The sequence below is a fragment of the Acromyrmex echinatior genome, chromosome 2 (assembly GCF_024713525.1).
Source record: "Acromyrmex echinatior isolate Ae372 chromosome 2, ASM2471352v2, whole genome shotgun sequence".
Lineage (NCBI taxonomy): Eukaryota > Metazoa > Arthropoda > Insecta > Hymenoptera > Formicidae > Acromyrmex > Acromyrmex echinatior.
In genome coordinates, this window is record NC_141853.1 from 23,002,891 (window position 1) to 23,027,789 (window position 24,899).

The window sequence follows — 24,899 nt, forward strand, 5'->3', positions numbered from 1 at the left end:
CTACTGTTTTTCAATATTTTAATACTTATATTGTAAACTTTCACATTTATTGCAATTTGTATTCCTGTGTGAGTAACTATATTTAAAATTAACTTGTGCAGAGAGAGAGAGAGAGAGAGAGAGAGAGAGAGAAAACGACATTAACAAATTGCAATAATTGCGAAAGTTACATGGTAAACAGTCAATATAACAATAAATCGTCAATATTTTTTATTTACAGTTCATTTACAAAAAATCAAATGTATCTTCAATAATTCATATATATGTTTTAAATATATTTTATATCTATATATGTATATATAGATATATATATATATAGATATATATAGATATATATATATATATATAGATATATATATATGATAATTATATATATTCGATATTGATTGTCGAATCGTTTGAATTTGAAGCGCCCTCTTGACACTTACGATGACGTAAGAAAAATCCATTCGTAGATTGTCCATATTAAAACAAAGAATAAGCGCCAAAAGTGGTTAATTTTTCGAAGAACGCGTTTTCATAGCTTGAAATAACGGATTTATATCATTGATGATGAAATAGATTGAAAAAGAGCGATGCGAGAGCTGCATTGAATTTCAGGTAACTGTACAACATTCGAGCGCTTCATATCCCGTTCGTTTGCGAATTTTTTTTTTTCTCCTGTTAGAAGTTACGTGTCCGCATTGTTGATTGGAGTGTGCGTTGTAAACACCACGGTTTTTCATTCGTTCACTGAAAGGGTCGACAGCAAGGGCACGATTGTTTCGGTAATTGTATCGCCCGGTTCTCGAGTCTCGGTAGTGAAAGCGGGTAGAAGAGGGAAAGAAGCAGAAACTGAATGAAGTGGAACGTGCTCATGAATTTCATTTGGAAGACATGAAAACAACGTGATAGGTAACGTTGAAATGTACGAGCTAGAAACGATGAACCAACGAATGGCGAATTCGCGTCGAGTTGCCGATTCGAGATTTTGTCAGTTCGAATCGAAACAAGAATATTCGATTGCCACATTGTCTTTTGCATGATCTTTTAGCTGTGTAGATTCATATAGATTGCGCCTGTATAATCAGCAAGAGACGTAATTTAATAATCGCGGTATCGAAACATTCATCCCTCCACATTGCGAATGAAGGAGATTGTATTGTTTCTTGTGGACTAACTATGCCTATATCGATATTGCAGGAGTCTCTAAATAGAAGCAAGAAATACAATCCAGAAGACTGACACGGATAAGAAGTTATTCGACCTACAAAAATGTTGCCAGAGCGAGCTAACATGAGCCAGCAATCGACTTCTGAACTCGTCGTTTATATCACTCATGTGGAACCTGACGACATATACCTGAAGATATGGGCCCAGATGGACAGACAGACAGCAATTGCCATCGAGCAGTATATATTTCCTCTGATAGAACAGTTTAATCAAGGATATGGCTGCCCATCTAAAACTAATAGGTTGATGGTTGGATCATTATGCTGTGCTAAATTTCAGACCGAAGGTTACTATCGAGCAAAAATAGTCAGTATACGTCCTGATGGCATGATTGTCGTACAGTTTATTGACTACGGCAACATGGAGGCTATATCACTGAACGATATTCATCTCTTGGACAATATACGTGGAGCAGAACCTCTACAAGCTTATCCAGTGATGGCAACTGAATTTACATTGCTTAATGTATTGCCTGTAAATGGCGTTTGGGATAATAGAACGATTGAGTCAATTAAAAAGAGTATATGTTACAATGAATATAGAGTATTGGTTCAAATGATGAATAATCATTACCTAATAAAACTGTGGTACAACAATGAAGATTTCAGCGAGTTGTTGGTCAAAGAACGTATGGCTTTACCAGCCACTTTGCAAGATATGTTTAGGTATAACTTTTTATAATTAATTTTTTTAGGTTTAATAAAAAAGGAGATATATTTTTAATCTTCTGCCAGCCAAGTTGAACTTCGAAGATACTCGATATTTTAATTATGAATTCTAATACATAAATCAAATAAAGAAAAGATTTCTATTTTGAGTCAAACTAGATCTTAAAGATGTCTTTTCATGCTGAACATTTATTTTCAGCATCAAAATAGATCACATGATCAAAATTGATATTCATCAATTTCTACCGTGTGATTTATTTTGATGCCAAAAATGAGCATCGAGCGTCGGTATGGAAAGGCACTTTGCTTCAGAATATTCATATGTAAATTTGCAAATACATTTTTCAATTTAATTAAAAAATATTTGCTTTACATATGAGAACATCAAATACTAAGATCTGTTTTGATTGAAAATAGAAATTTTTGATTTATTCTTATTGGCTTAAATTTCGTTTCTAATAAATTTGAATCTACAAAAAAAAAAGGTAAATATACAATCTGATTTCTACGATAGCAAAAAACTTCCACAAGTATGCAAGATTTTTTTTAGATTTCTATACAATCTATAAAATTAATATAAAAATCTGCACTAAAATTCAAAGGCTATTTAGTCAGTTCTTATTTTAAGACAGTTTCAAGTAATGTTTTGAGATGCTAATATGTGTGTGAATCTAATTGTCTTATGATATCTTAAGATGGTCTTAAATACAAGAACTGACTATGATTAACACCTAAAACTCAGGTTATTGATGAAAATTTCACAGAAAATAAAAGATTTGGCCGACAGAAAATAAAAGACTACTTTCTTTTTATACTGTTGAATAATTTATCATTCTTCATTATTTAGACCAAAACATACACCGCAATTACGAATGCAACAAATATCATATCAACAACAAAATAAGGGCAATGTGAATAATTTTGCAGCTATGCCAATGATGCAAAATCCAAATCATAATGCCAATGTACAAGGGATGTATCACAAGACTTTTTCTCCTAATGTAAATCAACCTAAACATATTGCTCAACCGATACTGCAACATCCGCCGCCACCACCCATTCAAGAAGCGCTCGTTTTTAAATCACGAGTATTAGAGGTGGGTTCACGTCATGATGTGTTCATATCGCACGTAGAAGACGGCCCGCAAAAATTTTCTATACAAGTTGAAAATGCGAGAGATGTACTGACTTGTCTTATGACTGAAATAAACAATCACCCGAAAAAACCATTGCAAGAACCACCATTACCAGGATCAGTTTGCTTGGGACGCTACAAGGATCCTGGGGGAGAGAGAGTACTATGTCGGGCGGTTGTAATGTCTGTTATGGAACATAAATGTAAACTCTATTACGTCGATTTTGGCCATACAGAAGTTTTACCATATACAGACATTTTTCAATTGCCACCTGAATATATTAATCCCAAGGTGCTCTCTATTCGATTTACCTTAAGCGGCTTAAAAGAATTAATTATCACACAGAAGATGAAAGAGTATTTTAAGGAACTAGTGTATAGAAGATTACTTATTTTACATGTCCGTCCACCAGAAGGACCACCGTTGATTCAGTATGGCGACTTGTACGATAATGGTGTCAATGTAAAGGATCTGTTGAAGAAAGCATTCCCAGAACCAGCTGCAATAGTACCGATAACATATTCGTATCCACAATTAAGACGATTAACAAAAGATTTCCAGGAAGTTATATACGTTTCGTACGTAGAATCGTGTAAAAAATTCTTTGTGCAACTTGACAGTGGAGTAAAATCTCTCGAGTCAATAATGGCTGGCTTGACGCAATATGCTAAAACTGCATCTACCTTAAATATAGCACAACTGAAAGCAGGACAACCCTGTGCAGCTCTATATGATTCACAATGGTATGTTTTGAAATGGCACAATGTTCTCTACTATTGTTTTCTGAGTTGATAATGACTTCCATGTATTTTTTTTTGTTCTAGGTATCGTGCACAAATTCTTGGCATTGTTGGAGACAAAGTCAAAGTAGTATATGTTGATTATGGAAACGAAGAGATAGTATCTGTAATATCTCTTCGTGTAATTCATGATGACTTAGTAACAAAATTGCCTGCACAAGCTATACAGTGTGCGTTGAATGGTTATGAGGTGCTTTCATTAGATCAGGAAGTCTCCAATCATTTTGAAAGATTGACACTTGAGAAACGTTTTTATATGAAAGTAGTTGCTGCACAACCCAATGGCCTATTAGTTGATTTATTTGAATTTGATACAATGAGAAGTGTTCATCCTCAATTATTAAACAATTTATTCTGCGATAAAACTGAAAATTCTACAAGTTCGCGAAATGAAGAAGTTCAGCATTCTGTAAAAAATGAAAGGTAATAAATCGTAATCCTTAATTTGAAACGATATTGATATTAAAATTAAATATATTCAATGAACATGATATTAAAATTAAAACAAACATTTTTCACCAGGAATTGCGTTACAACGTTAATTATCACGAATAATAATATATTTATTATTATTCACAAACTTCATAAAATTATTGAATAAGATACATTTATATGCAAATCTCATATGAAAATCTAGAAAAATAATGTATACTTTAACATATGTATACTTTATAATGATATAAAATTATGTTTGATTTAAGCTATAAAATACTTGTATTCCATTATATTAAAAAATATTGGCATTTTATGATACAATCTCTTTTATATAATTTTTATATTGCGTTAAATTTTGCTTTAATTTTTAATGACTTGTCAATTCTCTTTATAAATAAATATTTAATATAATTGATAATTTTTTAACTGTCATAGTTTTGTGAGATAGTTTTTTTTTACATGTTTAAAGAAAATTATTTTAATACAGCTGCATTTTTTTTACAGTGAAGATAAAGACAAATATAATAAAAGAAGTAACATGGATTCTTGGAATCGCAATCAAAACGCTAAGCCTTTCCAAGACAATAAATCAAGTAATTGGAGAGATGAATCGTCTCAAGAAAAACAATATGATAATCGACGTGAAAGAAGCGGCACTTATTCCTATCGTGACAGTTCACAGAACGATCGATTTATTAGAGATAAACTAACGAACAATAGATTTGATAGAGAGAAATCATATAACAAACACGACGAGAGTGATGGAAATTCATTTAACAGAGATTCATTTAATAGAGGAACCTCTCGCGATAATGGAAATAGATTCTCTGGTAATGAAAGGAGATACAACCGTTACAATTCTGATAAAAATAGCGATAAAGATTCAGATACTTCGTCCAAAGATAATGATAGACGAGGGAAAAGTGGTTTTAAACGTAATGATTTTAACGATAACCGAGGAGGAAATCGCAATGGTGGAGCATCGGACAGGTGGCAAACTTCAAATTGGAATGACAAAAAGCCATCTTATAAGGCTAATTACAGAAACGATAAATTTAATGGTATTTTTATAAATATGTATTTGTGTTTTTGATGTTTAATGTATAATATAAAAAGGTGATTTTACGATATATTTTATTGAATATAGGTGATGACAGTAATAATAAATTCAGGAAAGAAAATAATACAAGTGACGTTACGTATAATCAGGTAGAAACAAAATTAATTATAATTAAATTATAAAATATCATGAAATGTATGTTTGATAGCTTTCAATATTTATAAAATATCACATGCGCATTTATATTATTTACAGACAACTGAGTGTGAATCACGGAAAAAAAATAATCTAAACAATAGACTACAGGACAATATTACTGCTAGCAAAAAATCGCAACTCATGAAAATTGATATTACTCTTGGTTCCGTGAAGAATTGCGAACTTGTGTTTCTTAATAGTCCGTTGGATTTTTTTGTTCAGTTAAGTCCTGAGTGCTTAGAACTAAATTCTGTTATGGAACGTATAGCTGCAATTTATGAGAATGGTGGAGATACAATGCAAGCTTCCGAGATACAAAGCGGTATATATTGTATTGCTCAATACTCAGAGGATCTTAAATGGTACAGAGCGGTAATCAAATCTGTAGAAGAGAACAGCGCGACTGTGGAATTTGTTGATTATGGAAATACCGAATTAGTCAACTTTATGAACATCAAAGTCATTTTAGAAGAATTTCTAAAACTACCAATGCAAGCGGTACATTGTAAATTGCTCGGATTGACAAATACAGGCAATGAGGAAGAGCAACATGCGATTTTCTTGGAGAAGACTGACGGGAAATCTTTACAGGCGGAATTTGTTTTTGAAGAAAACGAAATGTATAAAGTACTGTTACATGAAGTTGTTGATGATGTATCGAATATTAAGTATATAAATGAAGAGTTTTGCACAATCGCAGATTTAACAAAAGCGAAACAAACTGCAACAAATAAAAAAGCATTTAAAACTGTAACAGAAAACAGAATGGTTACAAAGTATGCTTCTCCTGACTCAAAATGGCAAACAACTTTATATGAGCCTGAATCTAAACATGATATAATCGTGACATGGTTTATTAATCCTAATAAGTTATATTGTCAAATATTATCTAAAGAAACAGAATTTAAAACAATGATGAGCGAGATTCAAAAAACTTATACTAGTAATAGTAAATTTGTAACATATAAATTGGAGGTAATTTCTGTTCTTATATATTTAGTCTACTTCACAGTTTTATTGTTTTTATTCTAAGAACAGATTCATATATATTTGTGAAAAGTAGTACTATAATCGAATAAATAAAGATAAAACTGTTGCTTTTTTTTTTTAGATTGGTTCAGCAGTCATAGCTATATTTTCTGAAGATAAAGCTTTCTATCGAGCGGAAGTTGTGAATATTGATACTTTAATGGATACATACGTAGTTCGGTATATAGATTTTGGAAATTGCGCAAGCGTTGATCGACGTAATATTTATCCTGTTGAGAAAAAATTCATGCAGCTGCCTAAATTAGCAGTGCTTTGTTCCTTAAAAGATATTGGACCTAATAATTCGAATTGGTCCGGAATGGATAATAACGCGCTCGATGCATGCTTTAACGCTGACAAATATGAATGCACATTCCATAGTTTTAGTGACGATCTATATGTAATTTCATTAAATCGTAATGGACAAGATGTGGGTAGTATGTTAATACAACAAAATCTTGCTGTCTCTATAAAAATTGAAACAGTTAGTGGTAAGAATTATTTCAAAATCCATTTATATTTCAATGCGCATTACATTATAAGAGGTTGTATTTTATAATAAATGTTACATTATATAAAAAATCATCAATATATTTTTTATATTTTAATTGCAGAAATATCTAACATAAAAGAAAAAGAGTTCAATGATGTAGAAAGAGTAGACATAAGTCTCTTGGGTGGTCAAACTCTCAAAATGAGAATTTCTAATGTAGAAAGCACAGCACAGTTTTATGTTCAGCTTCCATCTGCTATAAAATGTGAAAACATTGTCGATCAATATATGACTGATAAAGATACAAAGGTATTGGTACAAGTGAATCATATTCTGTCACACATATCATTCATAAAATAGAAAACTAGAAAAGTATCTTTCCATTTTTTAACAAACGTGAACTAACAGCTTGTCTTAAAACAAGCTATAGTATTTGTCCATTATTTGTTATTATTTAGTAACAAGCAAAATATATTTAACAAATTTTTTCAATTTCCTAAACGATTGAACAAATTTGAAATTATTTCTTGAACTTTATGATTCTTAAATGTAATTTATTACGGTGATGGAAAAGAAAATATTTCATGTATATAAAAATTTAATATTTTGTAACATACAAAAATTGACTAACACCATGAATCTGATTAATCATGTAACAATTTATGACAGCCCGACATTTATGAATGAATCGAATCGTACCTTTCTAAAATTTTAATAATATTTAATTCCAGTCCCATGATATAAAATGTCTTGAATATCATTGCACGATGTATGGTATTAACAGCTACATAATTAAAAATCAACCGTAACATAATATCCTTAAAAATTTTTCATCATAATATTCAAATTTCCTAAAAATAACAATAATTTAACATCGAAATAGCTTATATCTTCTCAACCTAACGATCGATCGCATGAACCTAAGCGAATTTTATTGATAAAGAAAAGTTACGATAATGTCAGGTGATGCCGCGATTATCAACCCGCGAATTATGTCTTGGCGCGGGTTGTTTAGTCAATACAAATGGAACATGGAGGCGAGCTGTAGTGATTAACTGTACACGGTCCAACGGGTTTGATGTAAAACTCATTGATACCGGGATGTACGATGAAATTTTGGATAATGTGAGTTTTCATAGAGACAGATATTTATAAAATAAATTATAAGATATTTATAAAAACTACAAGTATTGATTCCATCAAGCAAGTTAATACCATACATCATGTCGCAGTATAAGCTTATGACATATTGAATCTGGTAGAAATTATAACTATATACTATAATTATATACTATGAATAAATAAATTTATAATTTTAATATTCATTTCAATTTCTATTATTAATGTGACAATAACGATCCAGGCTTTGGCTCTACCTGGAGAGCTCGCAACCATGCAAAACCAAGCATTAGAATGTTCTCTACAAAATGTAACAGCATCGCCCAATGCAGATAAACAATTGAAAGAACTTGAAGGCACAGAAATATTAATTTATGTGGAAGAAGTCAATAATAGCAGGTTTGTAAATTTTGCTGTAATTATAAATATACAAACAAGTTTTTGGTTAATGGATATTAACATCTTTTATTTATATAGACTTATCGTAAAATTGTACGATCTATTCGGTAATGGGATAATTAATACCGAAGAGAAAATACCACCCGTATGTGCAATGCCCATTTTAAGTTCAACTCACAATGTCTTTGTATCATATGCGGATCATCCTACTAACATCTGGTTGCAACGATATTTGGATGTGGATCTTGAGACTAAACTAGCGAGAGATCTTCAACAATATTATGCTAGTTCTGGACAAAATCTTAAACCAGAAATTCATTTATTATGCGCGACGAAATATTCAGACGACGGCCAATGGTACAGAGGGAAAATCATTAGTCTTACCGAAACGACGGCCTATATAAATTATATTGACTACGGCAATTCGGAGAAAGTTGCCCTAGACTCACTCATGGTTTTGGAACCGCAATTTTATGAACCCCCCCAATTAGGTATAAATGTATCGTTGTCCATATCTCTTACTGGCACTGAGGCTGAACAGAAAGATATATTGCAAACTCATTTGATGAGTAAAGATTTTGTGGCTACATTTTATAACGTGCACAAAAAATGGGTCGTCGATTTAACTGAAAACGGAGAAAAACTCAGCGATAAATTCCGTTCGTTGAATTTAGTAGAAATAGAACAAACATTTGAATCAGCACCTCAACTAGCATCTCAGATACACGAAACAACACCTGGCAGATTCGACGTATGTGTATCTCATGTGGATTCTCCAAGTCAGTTCTGGTTACAGTATATGGATAAGATTACAGCTCTTAATGAAAAACAACAACAACTTCAGCTAGAAGTTTCCAATTTTTTGACGATAGACGGTATACCGGAAGAAGGCACTTTGTGTGTTGCCGTTTATACGATTGATGATCTCTGGTATCGCGCGGAGGTATTAGATGCAGATGAAGATATCACAACTGTCCGGTTCATAGACTATGGTAATACTGATGTCATAGATAACAAGGCGAGTAACATTCGACAGATACCAGACGACTGGAAGAACTTAGAAATATTCGCATTTAAATGCAGACTTGATGTTATTCCTGTAGATACAGAGGATTGGAGCGAATCGACTTGCGAGAGATTCCAGAACATAGTAACATCAGTGGAGAGTCTTCAAGCTCTGATAGTAGCAGATACTATGCCTAAGCGCGTAGAACTGTTCATAGACAACAAGAGCGTTAGCGAGACATTAGTCGAAGAGAAACATGCAATCATAATTAATATCGAGCAGGAACTCGTAAATGAGATAGTCGATCTTGAATTGGATCCGCACTCAGCCTTCGTGTGCCACATTAATTCACCGAGTGAGTTTTGGGTTCAGGAAGAAAAATCAGTTGCCGATTTAGAAGTGATGGTGGATAGATTCATGGTCGCCGATATGTTCTCGAAGATTGAAGAAAGGAAAGAAGGTTTGCTGTGTGTCGCCAAGTATCCTGAGGACGAACAGTGGTACAGAGCGCGCATTGTCTCTCATGACGATAACGGCACGCAAGTCATATACATCGATTACGGAAATTCTGCAATATCCACCGAAATTCGTACCATTCCAGAAGACTTAGCGAGTATACCGCCTTTGTCGCGAAAGTGCTGCTTGGAATTGCCATCGCAAGTCGCGGAATGGTCTGAGCAGGCACGTGAAAAATTCGTCAAATTGGCCGCAGACGGCGCGACAATTTTCCTCCTAGACGTTCTGAAAGACCAAGAAACATCATTGGTGAAACTAACCCTAGACGGTCAAAATGTCGCTGATATTCTTGGTAATATGTGCGAACAGAATTTGCCAGTTATAGAGGAGAGATTGCCACCGCTCGGTGAAGAGAATTCGCCGAATGTGATGGTCAGTCATATCAACTGTCCAAACGAGTTCTGGATTCAAGCCGAAAGCAGTATAAGCGAACTGGAGGTAATGTCGGATCGTTTACGAGATGCGGAAAGTTTTCTCACGTTGAACAACCTCGATGTGGGCATGGTCTGTGCAGCTCGATATCCCGAGGATGGTTATTGGTATAGAGCAAAGATAGTCAGGCATTGTGAAGAGGGTACGGAGGTCCTGTACATGGATTACGGCAACTCTGCGGTTACGGAGGAATTGCGAGTGCTGCCGGAGGATATCGTGAATATTCCAATCTTATCGAAACTATGCGCGCTGGAAAAACCAAACAACATTGTTGAATGGAGTGAAAAAGCTTGCGACAAATTTAAGGAACTCGCTGCTGAAGGAGCCACGATGTTCCAGTTTGAAAGTCTCGACGAGGACGATCCGATGCACGTTCGATTATGCCTAAACGGAACAAATGTTATTGATCTTTTATCTGAATGCGAAAATATTCCAGAAGTTATAGAAATAATCGAAACAGATGATGAAAATATTGCTGAAAATAATATCGATATGGAAATACAAGAAACAATGTCACATGAATATCAATTAATAAATGATAAAGAAACAGTATTAAATCAAACGGATGATGTGGAATGTATAAATCAAATGAAAAAGCTTGAAATTAATGAAGTAGCATCTAATGAATTGACTAACTCTGATATAGATGAGAAATGCGAAGACCAGCAAATTGCAAACTTTAGCGAAATTAAAAAGAACATAGATGACAGTTCTGAAATTACAGCAGTTGAATGTACTTCCTCAATGTTGAAAGATATTATCAGCGCAGTCGTAATGGAGAAGGGTTTAGATGTCACGGTTAGAAATGAAACGATTTCTAATGCAATTACTTCTATCGAACCATATTTGACATCCTCGTCCAATGTAAAAGAACTTAGCATTGACGAAATAATTGAAAATATGATAAAAAATGCCACTGACGATTTAGAATCACAGAAAATCGATGATGCAAATTTATTAAATACAAGAAGAGACATTGAGAATTTGGAATCGAACAAAGTTTTATCTGTAACGACTGAAGCACAGCCTCAGGACACGCAACTTCATACTAGTCAAGTTCAGAATGTGGAACAAGAAATATGCATTAAGATGGAATCTGATGCAAACGAATCTTCAAAATCCGAAATTTTAGAAATGGTATCACGCTTGCCAAAAGAACAAATCAATCTCGAACAGATTCAAAGGCAAAATCCAACAAAAAACGAAACCATTCCTGAAAGTATAAACAATAGTTTGGAAAGTCATTCTGAGAACACAGATACGAGTCACGCAGATTCTTCCTCGGGATTATCTTGTACAGCGGAATCGCCCATAATTAAGACTGAGCCAATTATGCAACATAGTCATTCAGAAAAACAGTCAGAGGATATACTTTGTGTTTCCGAAGGCGAGTCATCTAAGTTAAATGAAAGCAAAACAGAAGCAAAATGTTCTTTGACACCAAAAATATCACATTCGGAGAAAATTGTAACCGCTGTCGTGAATCCCTATGTACAATCAGTCCTCGACACAAACGAAACTGACGAGGTACTCAGTATCTCCTTAGAGGACAACATTCCTAAATAGATGGTATAATTTTATAACATAGCGGATACGTATTGCAAATTTATATGTACTTACGCATTATGTACGTACGTATAAACTTACAGTATAAGAATTTGTATAACATAGGTTTTCTAAAAGATCACTTTTATTTGTTGTATTTTTCTTATTATGTTTACATAAGTATGTAATGCATATTTAGTAAAAAAGCTGTACATAACGTATGGCAAAAGTTTAATTTTTTCTCCTTTTTATAAACGACACAAATATGCCGTGTTTCTTATAAATTTACTACACGTTGCTACTATGATATACGTCACACCAAATTATACAACCAAAGATTTTACTTAATCAATAACTGAATTACGTTTTTATATCTGATGCTAATTAACTCGTTTATAATATCGAATAATAATTGCTATTCTATCTTGAATGATGATTATTGTTCTATCTTGAATGATAATTATTGTTTTATCTTGAATGATAATTAATGTTCATGATTTTTTAAAATTATCATCCAATTAAAACAATATCTTTCCAGTTTTTGCTTTCAATTTGAGATAACTAAATTTGTCTTTGTTCAAACAACATTATTACAATTATATATTCAATTTTTTTTATCAATATAATAAACAAACTAAAGTATTATTTCTTTGACATACATGTTTGGCAACTATATATAATCAAATATTTGGAGCAATTTTTAATGCCATTTCTTAAGAAATGAAATATTTATGCAGTTATTTTTTTTCCATGAAATGCATTCTTTAAAAAAATAACATTTACAAATTATTTTTATAACATTATAATTACGCAACATATAAAACGCAACAATAGTATTTAAACGTGATGCAATTTGAAGTTTCTTTGAGCATTGTAAGAAAAAGAAAAGCTGCTTTTTGTGTCGTTATTATGTTGTGTACATTTTCCTATATATTGAAACTATGTATACATAAATACTAAATCAAATGTGAATTGTAACTTCATTTTACATCCTATGCCATGTATTGCAATTCCTTTATTTCTGCCTACAGTTCTTTATTAATATGTATAACATTATGATATAGTAGATGACAAGCAAAGCTGTAATCTGTATAAATTGTAATTGTATTCTACTAAAATATATTTTTCTAATAAACATTTCAAGATATTCTGCCGCGTTTTATAATTATCCGCATTTATATAATTTGTAATTTACAAATACATGAAATTTCATCATTCATTTTTATTTTTATCTTTGTAAAATATTTTGTTACAGCGCTGTAGTATATAGTGGATTTTTCTTCGAAGAACATACAAATTATTTCTCGAATTGTTCTGGTAATTTCAGAAGTCAATCTTCAAATTCCTTTTTTTACGACTGCATGCTCTGGCTTTATTAATTTAAAGAACTCTGATTAATGATTTTCAATTATGTACAAATACAAAATATTTCTTCAATTATATATAATTAGTATCACTAAGTATATTTAATTATTAATGATATCAATAATAATTATATGTAACATATGTAAAAAAAATATTAATTATACATATATAATATAGCATATAAATATACATTTTTACTTTTAAAAATTTCATATTAATAGATGCAATACATTATATTAGGTGTAGTAAAAAGAAATCCATTATTTTTCCGATGGCTTTAGTAATCTGTATCACGCGTAGACGAGATACAGATTATTAAAGCCATCTATTGGAAAAATAATGGATTTCTTTTTACTACACCTAATATTAAAAAAATATAATATATATAAAAATATAATTCAATCATTGTTAAAATACGTGACAAAAATTTTAGATTTAATCAATTTGCTTCGTATTTTGAAGTCACCCTTTCGTTTAGCGATCATTAAATTCCTTTTGACAGTTGCATTGTAATTGTCACGTTTCTCCTTAGCGAGGAATTCGCGCGCGAGTGCGATTTCGTCCTCTAGGAACCATCGTAGGGGACTCCGGCATCTTCTGCATCGTCCTAGATAAGCTCTATCTTTAGTCTCGAGAATTTTGCGTTGAATGGTATACGGTGGCGGACCGATGTCCTGTACGCGAAATTTCACTCCTGGTCCACCGCTGCCTAGAACGACGTTCACCAAGGATGACGTAAACGGCGGCTTTCGCATATCATAGCGTTTCTCAGGATCCTGATCCTTCTCTTCGCAACAGAATCCATATGGTTTCTGTGGCAGCCGCGAGCGTGACAATTTTGGGAGACTACGTTTACTCGGCACCTTTCTCATATTGCCTTTCAATCGATGATAGATTAAAAAAGTACTTTATAAGGAATCATTTATACCAATTAAGAGATTACTTATCATAATATATTATAAATGTACTTTCAATATTTTAGTAAATTTCATGATGTAAGAAGTTTTCTTACATCATGATCTCAATTATTTTTATCATTTGTTGTCAAAATGAAACAGTTGAGAAATTTCATTAGTGAAAAATAATAATAAATAATTAATAATAATAATAATAATAATAAAATAATTAATAATAATAATCATAATAATTAATCATATTGCTGAAGATTTATATAATCGATATATATCTCTTCAATTGACTTAAATCGTTTATTGTTAAAATTAAAATAAAACAACTGAAACAATTTTATGCTAAAAAGTTAGTGAAAAATTTAATTACATGCTGGAGAGTGGAGAAAAAATATAATTCGGGCTTAAGAATGAGTTATGAGGGTGAAATTTACCCCCATTATCTATTTTTCACCAATCACATTTGATGTTAAAATGCCGGTGTTTATATGAGGATCTGGGACTACGATGCCCGATCCTAGATCTTAGCCCTCATCACTGTTCATCACTCATCATTCATGTTTCGAGACTTCGAAGTAAAAATTAGGTTAGATATCTAATATTTAACATTGTGCGTGATTATGCGACGATGATAGCACATGATCGATTATTGTAGGACTGGCAGATCGAATTATGAATTCATCTACCCTGTCGACGAGCACTTTAGGGCACTCGACGGGGCAGAGAACGCCAGAATCCCAAGATTCGGAGCTGACCTCAAGCGCGACTCAAACATCCAAGATCCTGAATCAAATGAAATCTGAATTACAAGAGCAGAAGCAGCGCAAACGATTCCTCAAGGAACTTCATACAAAACGCGTACAATTCTTGCGAAAGGAACTGGACTATCTCAAAGCGACAGAGTGGAGATATCAATCTATAGATCGGTAAATATCGTGTTTTTTCTGTTCCTAGTATTTTTAATTTTTCGTTGCTTGGTTGCTTCATTGATGACTTTGTTTTTCTTATATACATTTTTATATTATTTAGATAGAAAATACTTAAGATACTTTTCAACAAAACATGATACAACATAACATATTATCTTAGTTAACATCAAACAACAAGGATATAATGATGTCTCCTGTATTGCACTGTATCTATTAGCAAAGTAAAATATAAACATTTCAAATAATTAAGTACATGTTATAGTCAATAATGATATTGTTACATTATTTAACAGAGAATAGTTATATATTATTTTATTGTAAAGTTATACCATATCAGTGCATTAGATACTAAAACTTTGACTGCATTCTGTTATTCATTACTAAATATATAACTTCTTAAGACTATTTTATTTGTGTATTTTTATTATACGACAAAAACTCGTAAATGAGATAATAACAAGTAGAGTTATATGATAGGTTTTCAATACTTGCAATGAATAACGGAATACAGCCTTTAAATTGCACTAATCCAATACAAGTGACCGAATTTATCACAAGTGCTTCTTGCTGGAAAGTATCCTTAGACCATGTTCATTTGATGCTTGTGATATTCTTGAAATCATTTTATTTTTGTTGTTTATCAAATATTAGACCAAGATAAATGATACTCATGAGTATTATGATTATTTTAAATATCTAAACTATCTTTTATGTTCATAGGTACTTAGATAGGAGCCAGAGGAATTAAAGATGTTGTCGTTAATGTATAATGGGATTCAATATGCTATGAGCTATGTGTATTCAAAGGAGACTACAAAGAATACAGACGAAGAAATAAATGAAATTATATCTCGTATAGAACTTGCAAATGAGATCAACACAGATAAAACTGAAAAGGAAGAAGAAGCATTGAACAAAGAAGGATGTTATTACAAGACGGGAAGTATTACCCACATCTCTACAGATTGCATCCTTATAGATGATTTCTATACATACAATATAATCGATGACTCGACTAATAATCTCAAAATAGGTGATAAGATTTACTACCTGTTATATTTACGGGATCCAAATGCAAAGCCAAAAGTACGAAAAATTATTTGTGTAATAAATGACGACTGGAATAATGAAAACATTAATGTGAAAAACGATGTCCACACTTGTATGACATCAACGAATATAGTTGTTAAAGTGACAAAACGCGAAGGTCGAATCGCCATTGTCGAGCCGAATAATATTCGCATTGATTTGTGCACAGTGCGATCCGACTTCATTCCCATAGTTGGTGATTGGTTGATATTAGACTGCTTAGTCGAATTAAACAATAAATCTGAAGATTGGATGGGCGAAATCTTGGAGATTAATGGAATCAAACCGTTGCGATCTCAATTAAATTGTGGTGTGATATCAAAGTATAATCCAGAGAACAAGGTGGGAATAATTAATAAGAATATAATTTTTTATAAACGTTTGTGTGGTATGGGTTATATTCCCTGCGTTGGTGACAATGTAGTGACTGAAAGCATAGAAAGTGATCAAGGACAGTACAAATGGAGATCATTAGCTATAACTCCATTAATACAGGTAAGATTTTAGTTATTGTATAGTATGATATTATTATATAATTTTTAAATATTTATCTTGTTTTTTTTTCTTATTTTAGGCTCCAAAAAAATTAATTACCTTAACAAACAATATTCCTCCTTCCATATTAGATGCCGAATTATTAAGAAACAAATATGGTATTGTCATAGACGACAAATTAGAATTCAATTTGGGCATAGAGGAAGAGGGTACTCTGGAGGTTTCGATACAAAATAACGCTAGTTATGCTCATTTATTACAAAGTGGTTCCTTTGTGCCACAGAAGACTCCATCTCAGTTGTCATTAGAGTCACCGATATATACAAGTATTAGCACAGTAATAAATCCTTCAGAAAGCGTTACTTACACATTCAAATGCAAACCACAATTTATTGGTACGTCCGAGGAACAATTTATCTTTAATTTCAAAGACTTTAAGATAGCTAGAGTGTTTCATATAAATATCAATACAAAGAATATTTCACAAGTTTCACAAAAATTCAATTCCGCATCTATTCAACAAAAAAGGGAGAAATTTTGTTTACCTGACTTGAATGAGTTAATTGAAACTACATGTATCCCTGGAGTAAGACCATCTAAACCACCTGCGTTTGTCAAAATACGCAATGGAATCTTCAAAATACCACGATACATTTGGAATACAGTTTATGATATTATGCAGAATAAATTGTCACTCACGGAACGCGAAATCGCTATCGGAAATCAACTACCTTGTCTTCAAAAAGAGCTTTCCTTTGAGACATATAAGGACCGTTTTCACATTTTATTGTTTCTGGAAGAAATAAGTCTAATAATACATATACAAAGATACAACATGAAAAGTGCGATTCTGCGACGATGCGGTGATTATCTTATGCTTAAAGTGCCAGGATTAGCAGAAAAACGACCTTCCCTCATGGTTGGTGATAAAGTTGTAGTATCTTTTCAGTGTTATAGTTCTAAAGGTAATTTATAAGAAAGAAGTTTAAAAACATATTTTTATATTATATTCATACATAGTCACTATGAAAATTGTACAATACATTATATTTATTAAAAGTTTAGCAATTATATGATACTTATTGGAAAGAGCGGATAAATATTTATGACTATTGGATAAAATGTAAAAAAGTAGGAAGAGAACAAGTCATAATCTTGTATGCTGCACATTTGCGAAGAAATATCTAATGCCACAAATATCTCCTTCCAATAAATCATGTATTGCTAAACTTTTATAGTTATCTAAACATACGCATATTGTACAGATGAAAATATTTTAAAATTAATTTCGGAATATCGAAATATTAATAATTATATATATATATATATATATTTCTAATTTGTTTTGTAATAGAAAATCCAAAATACGAGGGCTTCATTCACAAAATAAAAAGCACTGAACTCTTTTTGAAATTTAACCAAAAGTTTCATCGTGAATACAATGGCGAGGATTGTCAAGTGTCATTTATAATGTCGAATGCTTCTTTGCAACGTTGTCATGTTGGTATTAATTTAGCTATCAATCGTCTTGGACCTGATATTCTATTTCCTACTCGAGTAGTGCAAAAAGAACCACAATTTTATTTAGAAGAATATGAAAACGAAGAAAAATCCATTGATGTGCAACTTTGTCACAATGAATCTATTTCTTCTAACAGTTCCAGTTCCTCTACCACTTCTGTCAGTGATATCTCTAATAATGTTGTTAAAAGATTTCCAAGAATGTCAGTAGCGGATAGACTTTCCAATGTTAAATCAGTTGAATCAGTATTTAAAAAACCAATGTCATCTACTGGAACGAAAATGAATCCGAATTTTGAAACGAATTTGGCAAATGCCAACGATGGTAAAATTAATATTGCTGATGCCACAATTTCAAGGACGCCAAATGGATCGATCACTCAAACTAATGATGAACTAAAACCATATATTATTCAAATAAAGAAACGAAAATTAAATTGGTTCAATAAAAAATTGAATTATTATCAAAAAGAAGCTGTGAAAAACATAATATTGGGATTAGCGCGTCCACTACCCTATATTATATTTGGCCCGCCTGGAACAGGAAAGACGGTGACCATATGCGAGACAATCTTACAAATTTTAACTATAATTCCCGAAAGCAGACTTCTTGTAGCAACGCCATCGAACAGCTCGGCCAATTTAATAACGGAACGCTTATTAAACAGTAACATACTTAAACCAGGTGATATGGTATGTTTTCGTTTTCTACTAATTTCTTGATTATTATATGGAATTTCTGATTTATTATAAAAACTGACAAAATTTTTAACATGATTTCATATATTCGTTAATAAAGAATTACAAAAAGGATCATATTATGAATTATTAAATAGTTCCGTTTTCTCTGTATTTGTTTATTGTATGTATATGCTGTAGGTTCGACTGATAGCTTATCATTGTTTGAATACCAATATGATACCTGAGGAATTATTACCTTACTGTGCCACAGCGGAATTAGCTGAGGAAGGAACAGCAGATCGTTTCTATCATGATAAGAACGGAATAAAAATGAACTGCCCCATGTCTGTACTGGGTCGCCATAGAATTACTATCGGCACTTGCAACATATTAGGAATATTGCACAACATGGGTTTTCCCCGTGGTCATTTCTCGCACATTCTAGTCGACGAGGCGGGTCAAGCAACTGAGCCAGAGATTATGATTCCCTTGAATTTCATTCATTCTGATTACGGTCAAGTAGTACTCGCAGGCGATCCAATGCAACTTGGGCCTATCGTGCAAAGCCAATTAGGGTCGTTTTTTGGACTTGGTGTATCATTCCTTTCGAGACTTTTACAGCAATTTCCTTATCAGAGGGATCCTGATGGATTCGAGACCTGCTATGATCCCAGACTCGTTACAAAACTTGTAATGAACTATCGCAGCTTACCAGAAATACTGCATCTACCAAACATGCTATTTTATGAATCGGAATTACAGCCGCAAGTATGTATAACTATGGCTATCAAATTCTGATTTCTGTAAATCAATTATAATTTGTTTGTTTGCTATATTTAGTTGTCATCTGAGAATAGTGAGGAAGCTAAACTATTGGAAATGTTGAGAGCAGAGCTGCCCGAGAAAGACGGATCACCATCAGCCATAATTTTTCATGGGGTCAATGGTGAGAACTACCAAGATTCCGAAAGTCCAAGCTGGTACAATCCCGAAGAAGCTGCACAAGTATATCTCTATTTGTCGAAATTGTATAAATATGGGCTTGAACCGGATGATATAGGAATTATAACTCCTTATCATAAACAGGTATATATGAGTATTTTAAATAAAATTCTATCATTTATTAAAAATCTTTCTTTCTTTTCTATGAAAATCATTTGTATCAAGGTGGTGCAAATCCGAGATCTGCTGTTGGAGCTAAATCTTAAATTACCAAAAATCAGCTCTGTGGAAGCATTTCAAGGTCAAGAAAGAAAAGTAATTATTATTTCGGCTGTCAGATCGTATAATAATTTAATTGACGAGGATGTCAAGCACTCCCTAGGCTTTGTTGCTTCGCCCACTAGACTCAACGTCGCAATTACTCGTGCTCGCGCTCTACTTATTATCCTAGGAAATCCGAAATTACTCGTTTTAGATCCATATTGGAGAAGCCTTCTAACATATTGTATTGATTGTGGTGGATATACGGGATGTAACTTTTCACTTTCGTAACAAATCTTCAAAACGTACAAATATCTCATAACATTATGTAAGAATCATAATATACTTAAATAATATTTAAGACATAATTATTATAATTATAACTATAAATAGTTATAATTCTATATTTCTTGGTTAGTATACTGTTATTACAATCGGACTGCCAATTTCGAAATTCTACAACTAATAAAATTATAACAGCCCTTTCTAAAGTCCTTGAATAAAATATTTTTATTTTTTGATACTTTCTATTAACAAAGACAGGATACTCGATAGGATAACTTATAATGACTTCTAGTTAAACTAAAAATTTGTGTATATAAGGATAGGATACACACTACTCTCGAAGACTTTTCATAATTGTAGCATAATTGTAGCAAGCATTTAAACCGTTGAACTTACCGTAGCACTGATTGTGAACTAAATCAAAGATTTTATGATACTGCAAAACTAATACAATCGTAATTCACAAATCGTCGTTTTTGAAATATAATCAAATACCTATTTACTTAAATATACTTGAAATAATGAGAAACGGCAATGTCCGAAAATGGTAGTGTACAATAAATAAATGCGATGTTTTCTCTTATAAAATGTTATTGATTGCTCATTATTTATTATAGTATAGTTTGACAATTCTAAGATACTGACAGCGAATAAAAATAAGTACATCTGATTCATGATGTCACTTATGCAGTATTTCTTTACATTTGGAAGCCTGATTATTGTTAATAATCAGAGGTGGAATATCTCTTTTGGGCACTACTCCTCCACGTTGTATCGAGTTGTCAGAAATCCAAGTTCCACGAGTGATACTGAAACAAAAGTGAAATTGTTTTTAAAATTTATAAGCAAGCAAAGTACATTTTAGAACGTCACACTTTGTAATGATTACATGTAATGGTAAAAAGCAATATGAAAAGAAACAGAACATTTCAGCCTAGTGTAATTGGCAAGAACAATAAATAACAAATGTGAGTGTATGTGTGGACAAACGTCAAAATAATATATTAGAAATTAGAAGTACAAAAATTAAAGATTGCATAAGACATATAAAAAAATCTGATTAGATATTAAATATAACTAGACACATAAATAAATTATTGTGTATACCATTACATACTTAACATTAATTTGTAATATGCATAACTTTACTTCACTTTTACTTTTCTCATGTCTACTGCAATGTTTTTGCGTTAAATGAACTAAATGATATTATACGCGCAATACGATTGTGAATGATACTGACCTCTGTTAGTTCCACACTATACTTACTGGGTCTTGATTCTTCGCTTTTAGTTTTCTCTCAATTAGATTTTCTAATGCCTCGCTTCGTACACTCAATGTCTCAATCTTCTCAACCAATTGTTGATATGGAGATGCTGGCTGTCCTCCCATTACTACATGTCCCAACTTGCTATCAATCTTGGCGTCTAAACGTGCATTGCGAATTAAGTTCACAATCCAGCACTCCGCAACATCCGCCTTCATATTTAGTTTCTCCGCAAGCATTCTATGAATAATATAAAAATTAAAAATAAATGTATATGTGTAGGTGTGTATGTGATTCTAAAAGACATAATTACTGTATAACTAATAAAAAAATAATTAATCAAATCTTGTTTTTATAGTCATGATGCAAAAAAATTACATACTGGATACTAATGCATTGATGAATTCTGCAGAATGTTTCAAAAATCATCAATCGTGCATTTTCCACAAATTCATTCAGTAGAGCGATTAGAAAGAAATCGTTAAAAACGACAGTCTGACACTCTTGCAACTTCTGCCGAGCTCCATCAAAATCAAAATTAACATACAAATGTTCCAAAAATTCTGTGATGGGATCTCGATAGGTATAAGATTCCTATATAAAAATAACATTTTTTTAAGATATATATAAAACATTTCAATAATATAATATAAAAAGTATCAGTTTCTCTTTATTAGTTATAAATTTTTCAACAAATTTGAACCAATATTACTGATACTCATTTTTTAAAGTTTTGTATTCTCTTAAATTATTAATTATCGACACTGAAAAAAATTTGCACGAATTTTTATATATTTTATTAGGTGTTGGAATTAATTCGTAGCGTTTTTAATGAAAGAATGTTATTTATTTCACATGAGCATTAAAAAATACATTAATGAAAGTACTTCCCATCTCTTGTAAAACGCTACGAATTAATTCCAACACCTAATATAAAGTAATGATTTCAAAATCTGACCTGTTGTATTACTTTTACAAGATCCTTCAGAATAGACCGCCTAGAACGATTGACAATAACTGCTGCAGCCAAATAACGAAGTATATGCGGACACATTGTTTGAATAGCATTTAAATAACTGTAAAAATGTATTAGATTACAATTTTATAATTTTTATAAATATCATTAACATTATTAAAGTGGTTTTTTAAATTTACGTAATTTACCTGCGTAAAGTATTTCTGACACTCCATTATACCTCAATTTTTATTCTCATTAATGATTTACAATTAAATAAAGATAATATTCTATAGATATTCCATAGATAAAAATGCATAAAAAATTTTTTTAATTGTGAAACAATTTCCATTAAATATAATAATATGTATAAATAGCATTCATTTGTTTAATGAATTTATAAGACTGAAGTATCCTGGACATCCTATACAAGTATATGACAAATTAAATACTTTCTTAACAAATTGTACATACTGTGGTCGATAGAGGAACATCTCAATAATGAGATCTCTTCCCTTTACATGATTAAAGAATACAAATAAACTCCAGTGAATGAGCCATGTGCGTTGCTGTAATACTTGTAGCGAATTGCCAATAACATTACTGTCGATATATTCTCGTAACTTATTCACGTCCTCCAATGCTGTTTCCCAATTTTGTACAAGAATCTCTGATGCCAATTTCCCCCATAAAACATTTAAATAGTTCTAAAAATTAAATATACAAATATTAAAATAGATAATTTCATAAAATATATTGTACTTAATTTTTATAATTATAAAAATTGATATTACCTTATCAGTAGGAGACATAATCAGCATATAGAAGTACAAATATGATGTAGAAACAGAATAATTACCACATTCATAGCGATATTTTGCCAGCTTCACAAAGCTATCCATCATTTCTACCCTAAACTGTACATGCAAAACTACATCAATACATTTTTCACATTTATAATATCTTGTTAGAATACTACTTAAATAAAAATTTCCTTATCTAACATAGTAATATAACTGTTCTACCTACATCTGATTCTTGAGTAAGATAATTATTAAGCGCTTTGGAATCACGCATGTTTTCCATTTTCTTCATAACTTCCTCATTATTCATAAGAGCAAGCACTACTGAAACATTATTTTGGAGTACGCCAAGCTCTTGTAATACATCAGCACGTCTGGATTTTATTTCCTACAACATCGCTATGTTAATTTATCATTTAATCTTTAAATAAAATCATTATTTTCTCTTCACTACTATTGTTTGTGTCTGGGTTGATTTTCATTACTTTTACAAATATACAAAAATTATTAAGTGATTCTTACATATACATCTTTAGAAAGTATTTATAGGATTAAAAAAAGAAAAGAACTATTAATTAGCCAAATGCACCTAATATTAAAAAAAAAACCTTGGAATATGAATGACTCATTATGTGTACTAAAGAATAAACACAATCTGAATATGTAACAAGAAATTGAATCCATGATGATCAATTCTTTCACAATCTCGTAACTGTGACACACGTTACATAGTGAAACGCACCTCCGGTACTTCCACATTGGGATAAAGCTGTTTCCTGATGTCGATGGTGTAGTCAATCATATTCGTCTTGCTGAGAATGTCAAGTTTCGCGTGTAACAGCTCATCCTCGTCGTAAATCTGCAACGTATCACATGTAACATAACCAAAACGCAAGTGCCGCGACGTCGCGACGTCCGGCTTCATACCTGCTTCGCCGACAGAAATTCCAGCAGAGGAAACACCAAGTGACGGTCCAAGTATTGACCTATGCGAGACGTTAAGTCGAATTTCGCCATTGCGGCGCTTTCGGTTTAACGTCAATTAACTCGTAAATGCCAAATCTGGCTCCGTACGCTCACCTCACCGTAATCACGTTGAATGAAAAGACATTCTCACACAACGTGGCGCTGAAAGATATGAAGTTAGCAACAGTTCATAAGCAATCGTCGCAGGTTTGCCATTCACCCAAGCAGAAACGGAAAGTCACTGAAAGAAAAAAAAACGATTAATTTGACAATCAAAAGGACAATCCTACTAAACCCCTAATAAAAAACATTTTATTTTGGTAATCTTTTCTTTAATTTGATATTAATCTTAATATTAACAATTAATTATATAAATAATTATTA

General features: G+C 31.9%; 4 protein-coding genes across 6 annotated transcripts; 2 read left to right on the forward strand and 2 right to left on the reverse strand.

The window, feature by feature from the left end:
* The first annotated feature begins 397 nt into the window (after nucleotides 1-397).
* On the forward strand, nucleotides 398-13,196 carry LOC105150998 (protein tudor). 2 transcript variants are annotated; one of them, XM_087416736.1, is made up of 13 exons: nucleotides 398-600; nucleotides 668-894; nucleotides 1,183-1,877; nucleotides 2,728-3,759; nucleotides 3,841-4,239; nucleotides 4,756-5,312; nucleotides 5,399-5,460; nucleotides 5,567-6,484; nucleotides 6,621-7,029; nucleotides 7,153-7,340; nucleotides 7,995-8,156; nucleotides 8,395-8,549; nucleotides 8,628-13,196. In XM_087416736.1, exons 3-13 carry the CDS (start codon nucleotides 1,255-1,257, stop codon nucleotides 12,067-12,069), a joined length of 7,947 nt encoding a protein of 2,648 aa, XP_087272862.1. In that variant the 5' UTR covers nucleotides 398-600; nucleotides 668-894; nucleotides 1,183-1,254; the 3' UTR covers nucleotides 12,070-13,196. The 2 variants fall into 2 exon arrangements, with proteins under 2 accessions (XP_087272862.1, XP_087272863.1); XM_087416737.1 differs by lacking the exon at nucleotides 7,995-8,156.
* LOC147910651 (uncharacterized) lies at nucleotides 12,786-14,563 on the reverse strand. The gene has a single exon (XM_087416738.1). It carries the CDS (start codon nucleotides 14,283-14,285, stop codon nucleotides 13,812-13,814), a length of 474 nt encoding a protein of 157 aa, XP_087272864.1. The 5' UTR covers nucleotides 14,286-14,563; the 3' UTR covers nucleotides 12,786-13,811.
* Nucleotides 14,564-14,752: 189 nt separating this feature from the next.
* Nucleotides 14,753-21,112, forward strand: armi (probable RNA helicase armitage). Its single transcript, XM_011064314.2, has 8 exons — nucleotides 14,753-14,907; nucleotides 14,977-15,247; nucleotides 15,971-16,834; nucleotides 16,914-17,799; nucleotides 18,189-19,048; nucleotides 19,235-19,804; nucleotides 19,877-20,122; nucleotides 20,204-21,112. The coding sequence occupies exons 3-8, from the start codon at nucleotides 16,001-16,003 to the stop codon at nucleotides 20,528-20,530; spliced, it is 3,723 nt and encodes a 1,240-aa protein (XP_011062616.1). The 5' UTR covers nucleotides 14,753-14,907; nucleotides 14,977-15,247; nucleotides 15,971-16,000; the 3' UTR covers nucleotides 20,531-21,112.
* Nucleotides 21,098-24,695, reverse strand: eIF3e (eukaryotic translation initiation factor 3 subunit E). Of its 2 annotated transcripts, none has more exons than XM_011064316.2 (9): nucleotides 24,477-24,695; nucleotides 24,292-24,408; nucleotides 23,776-23,937; nucleotides 23,541-23,663; nucleotides 23,221-23,453; nucleotides 22,750-22,867; nucleotides 22,174-22,385; nucleotides 21,768-22,031; nucleotides 21,098-21,333 (listed from the first exon to the last, which is right to left on the reverse strand). In XM_011064316.2, the coding sequence occupies exons 1-8, from the start codon at nucleotides 24,564-24,566 to the stop codon at nucleotides 21,773-21,775; spliced, it is 1,314 nt and encodes a 437-aa protein (XP_011062618.1). In that variant the 5' UTR covers nucleotides 24,567-24,695; the 3' UTR covers nucleotides 21,098-21,333; nucleotides 21,768-21,772. The 2 variants fall into 2 exon arrangements, with proteins under 2 accessions (XP_011062618.1, XP_011062617.1); XM_011064315.2 differs by having other exon boundaries at nucleotides 21,794-22,031; nucleotides 24,477-24,694.
* Nucleotides 24,696-24,899: the final 204 nt, after the last annotated feature.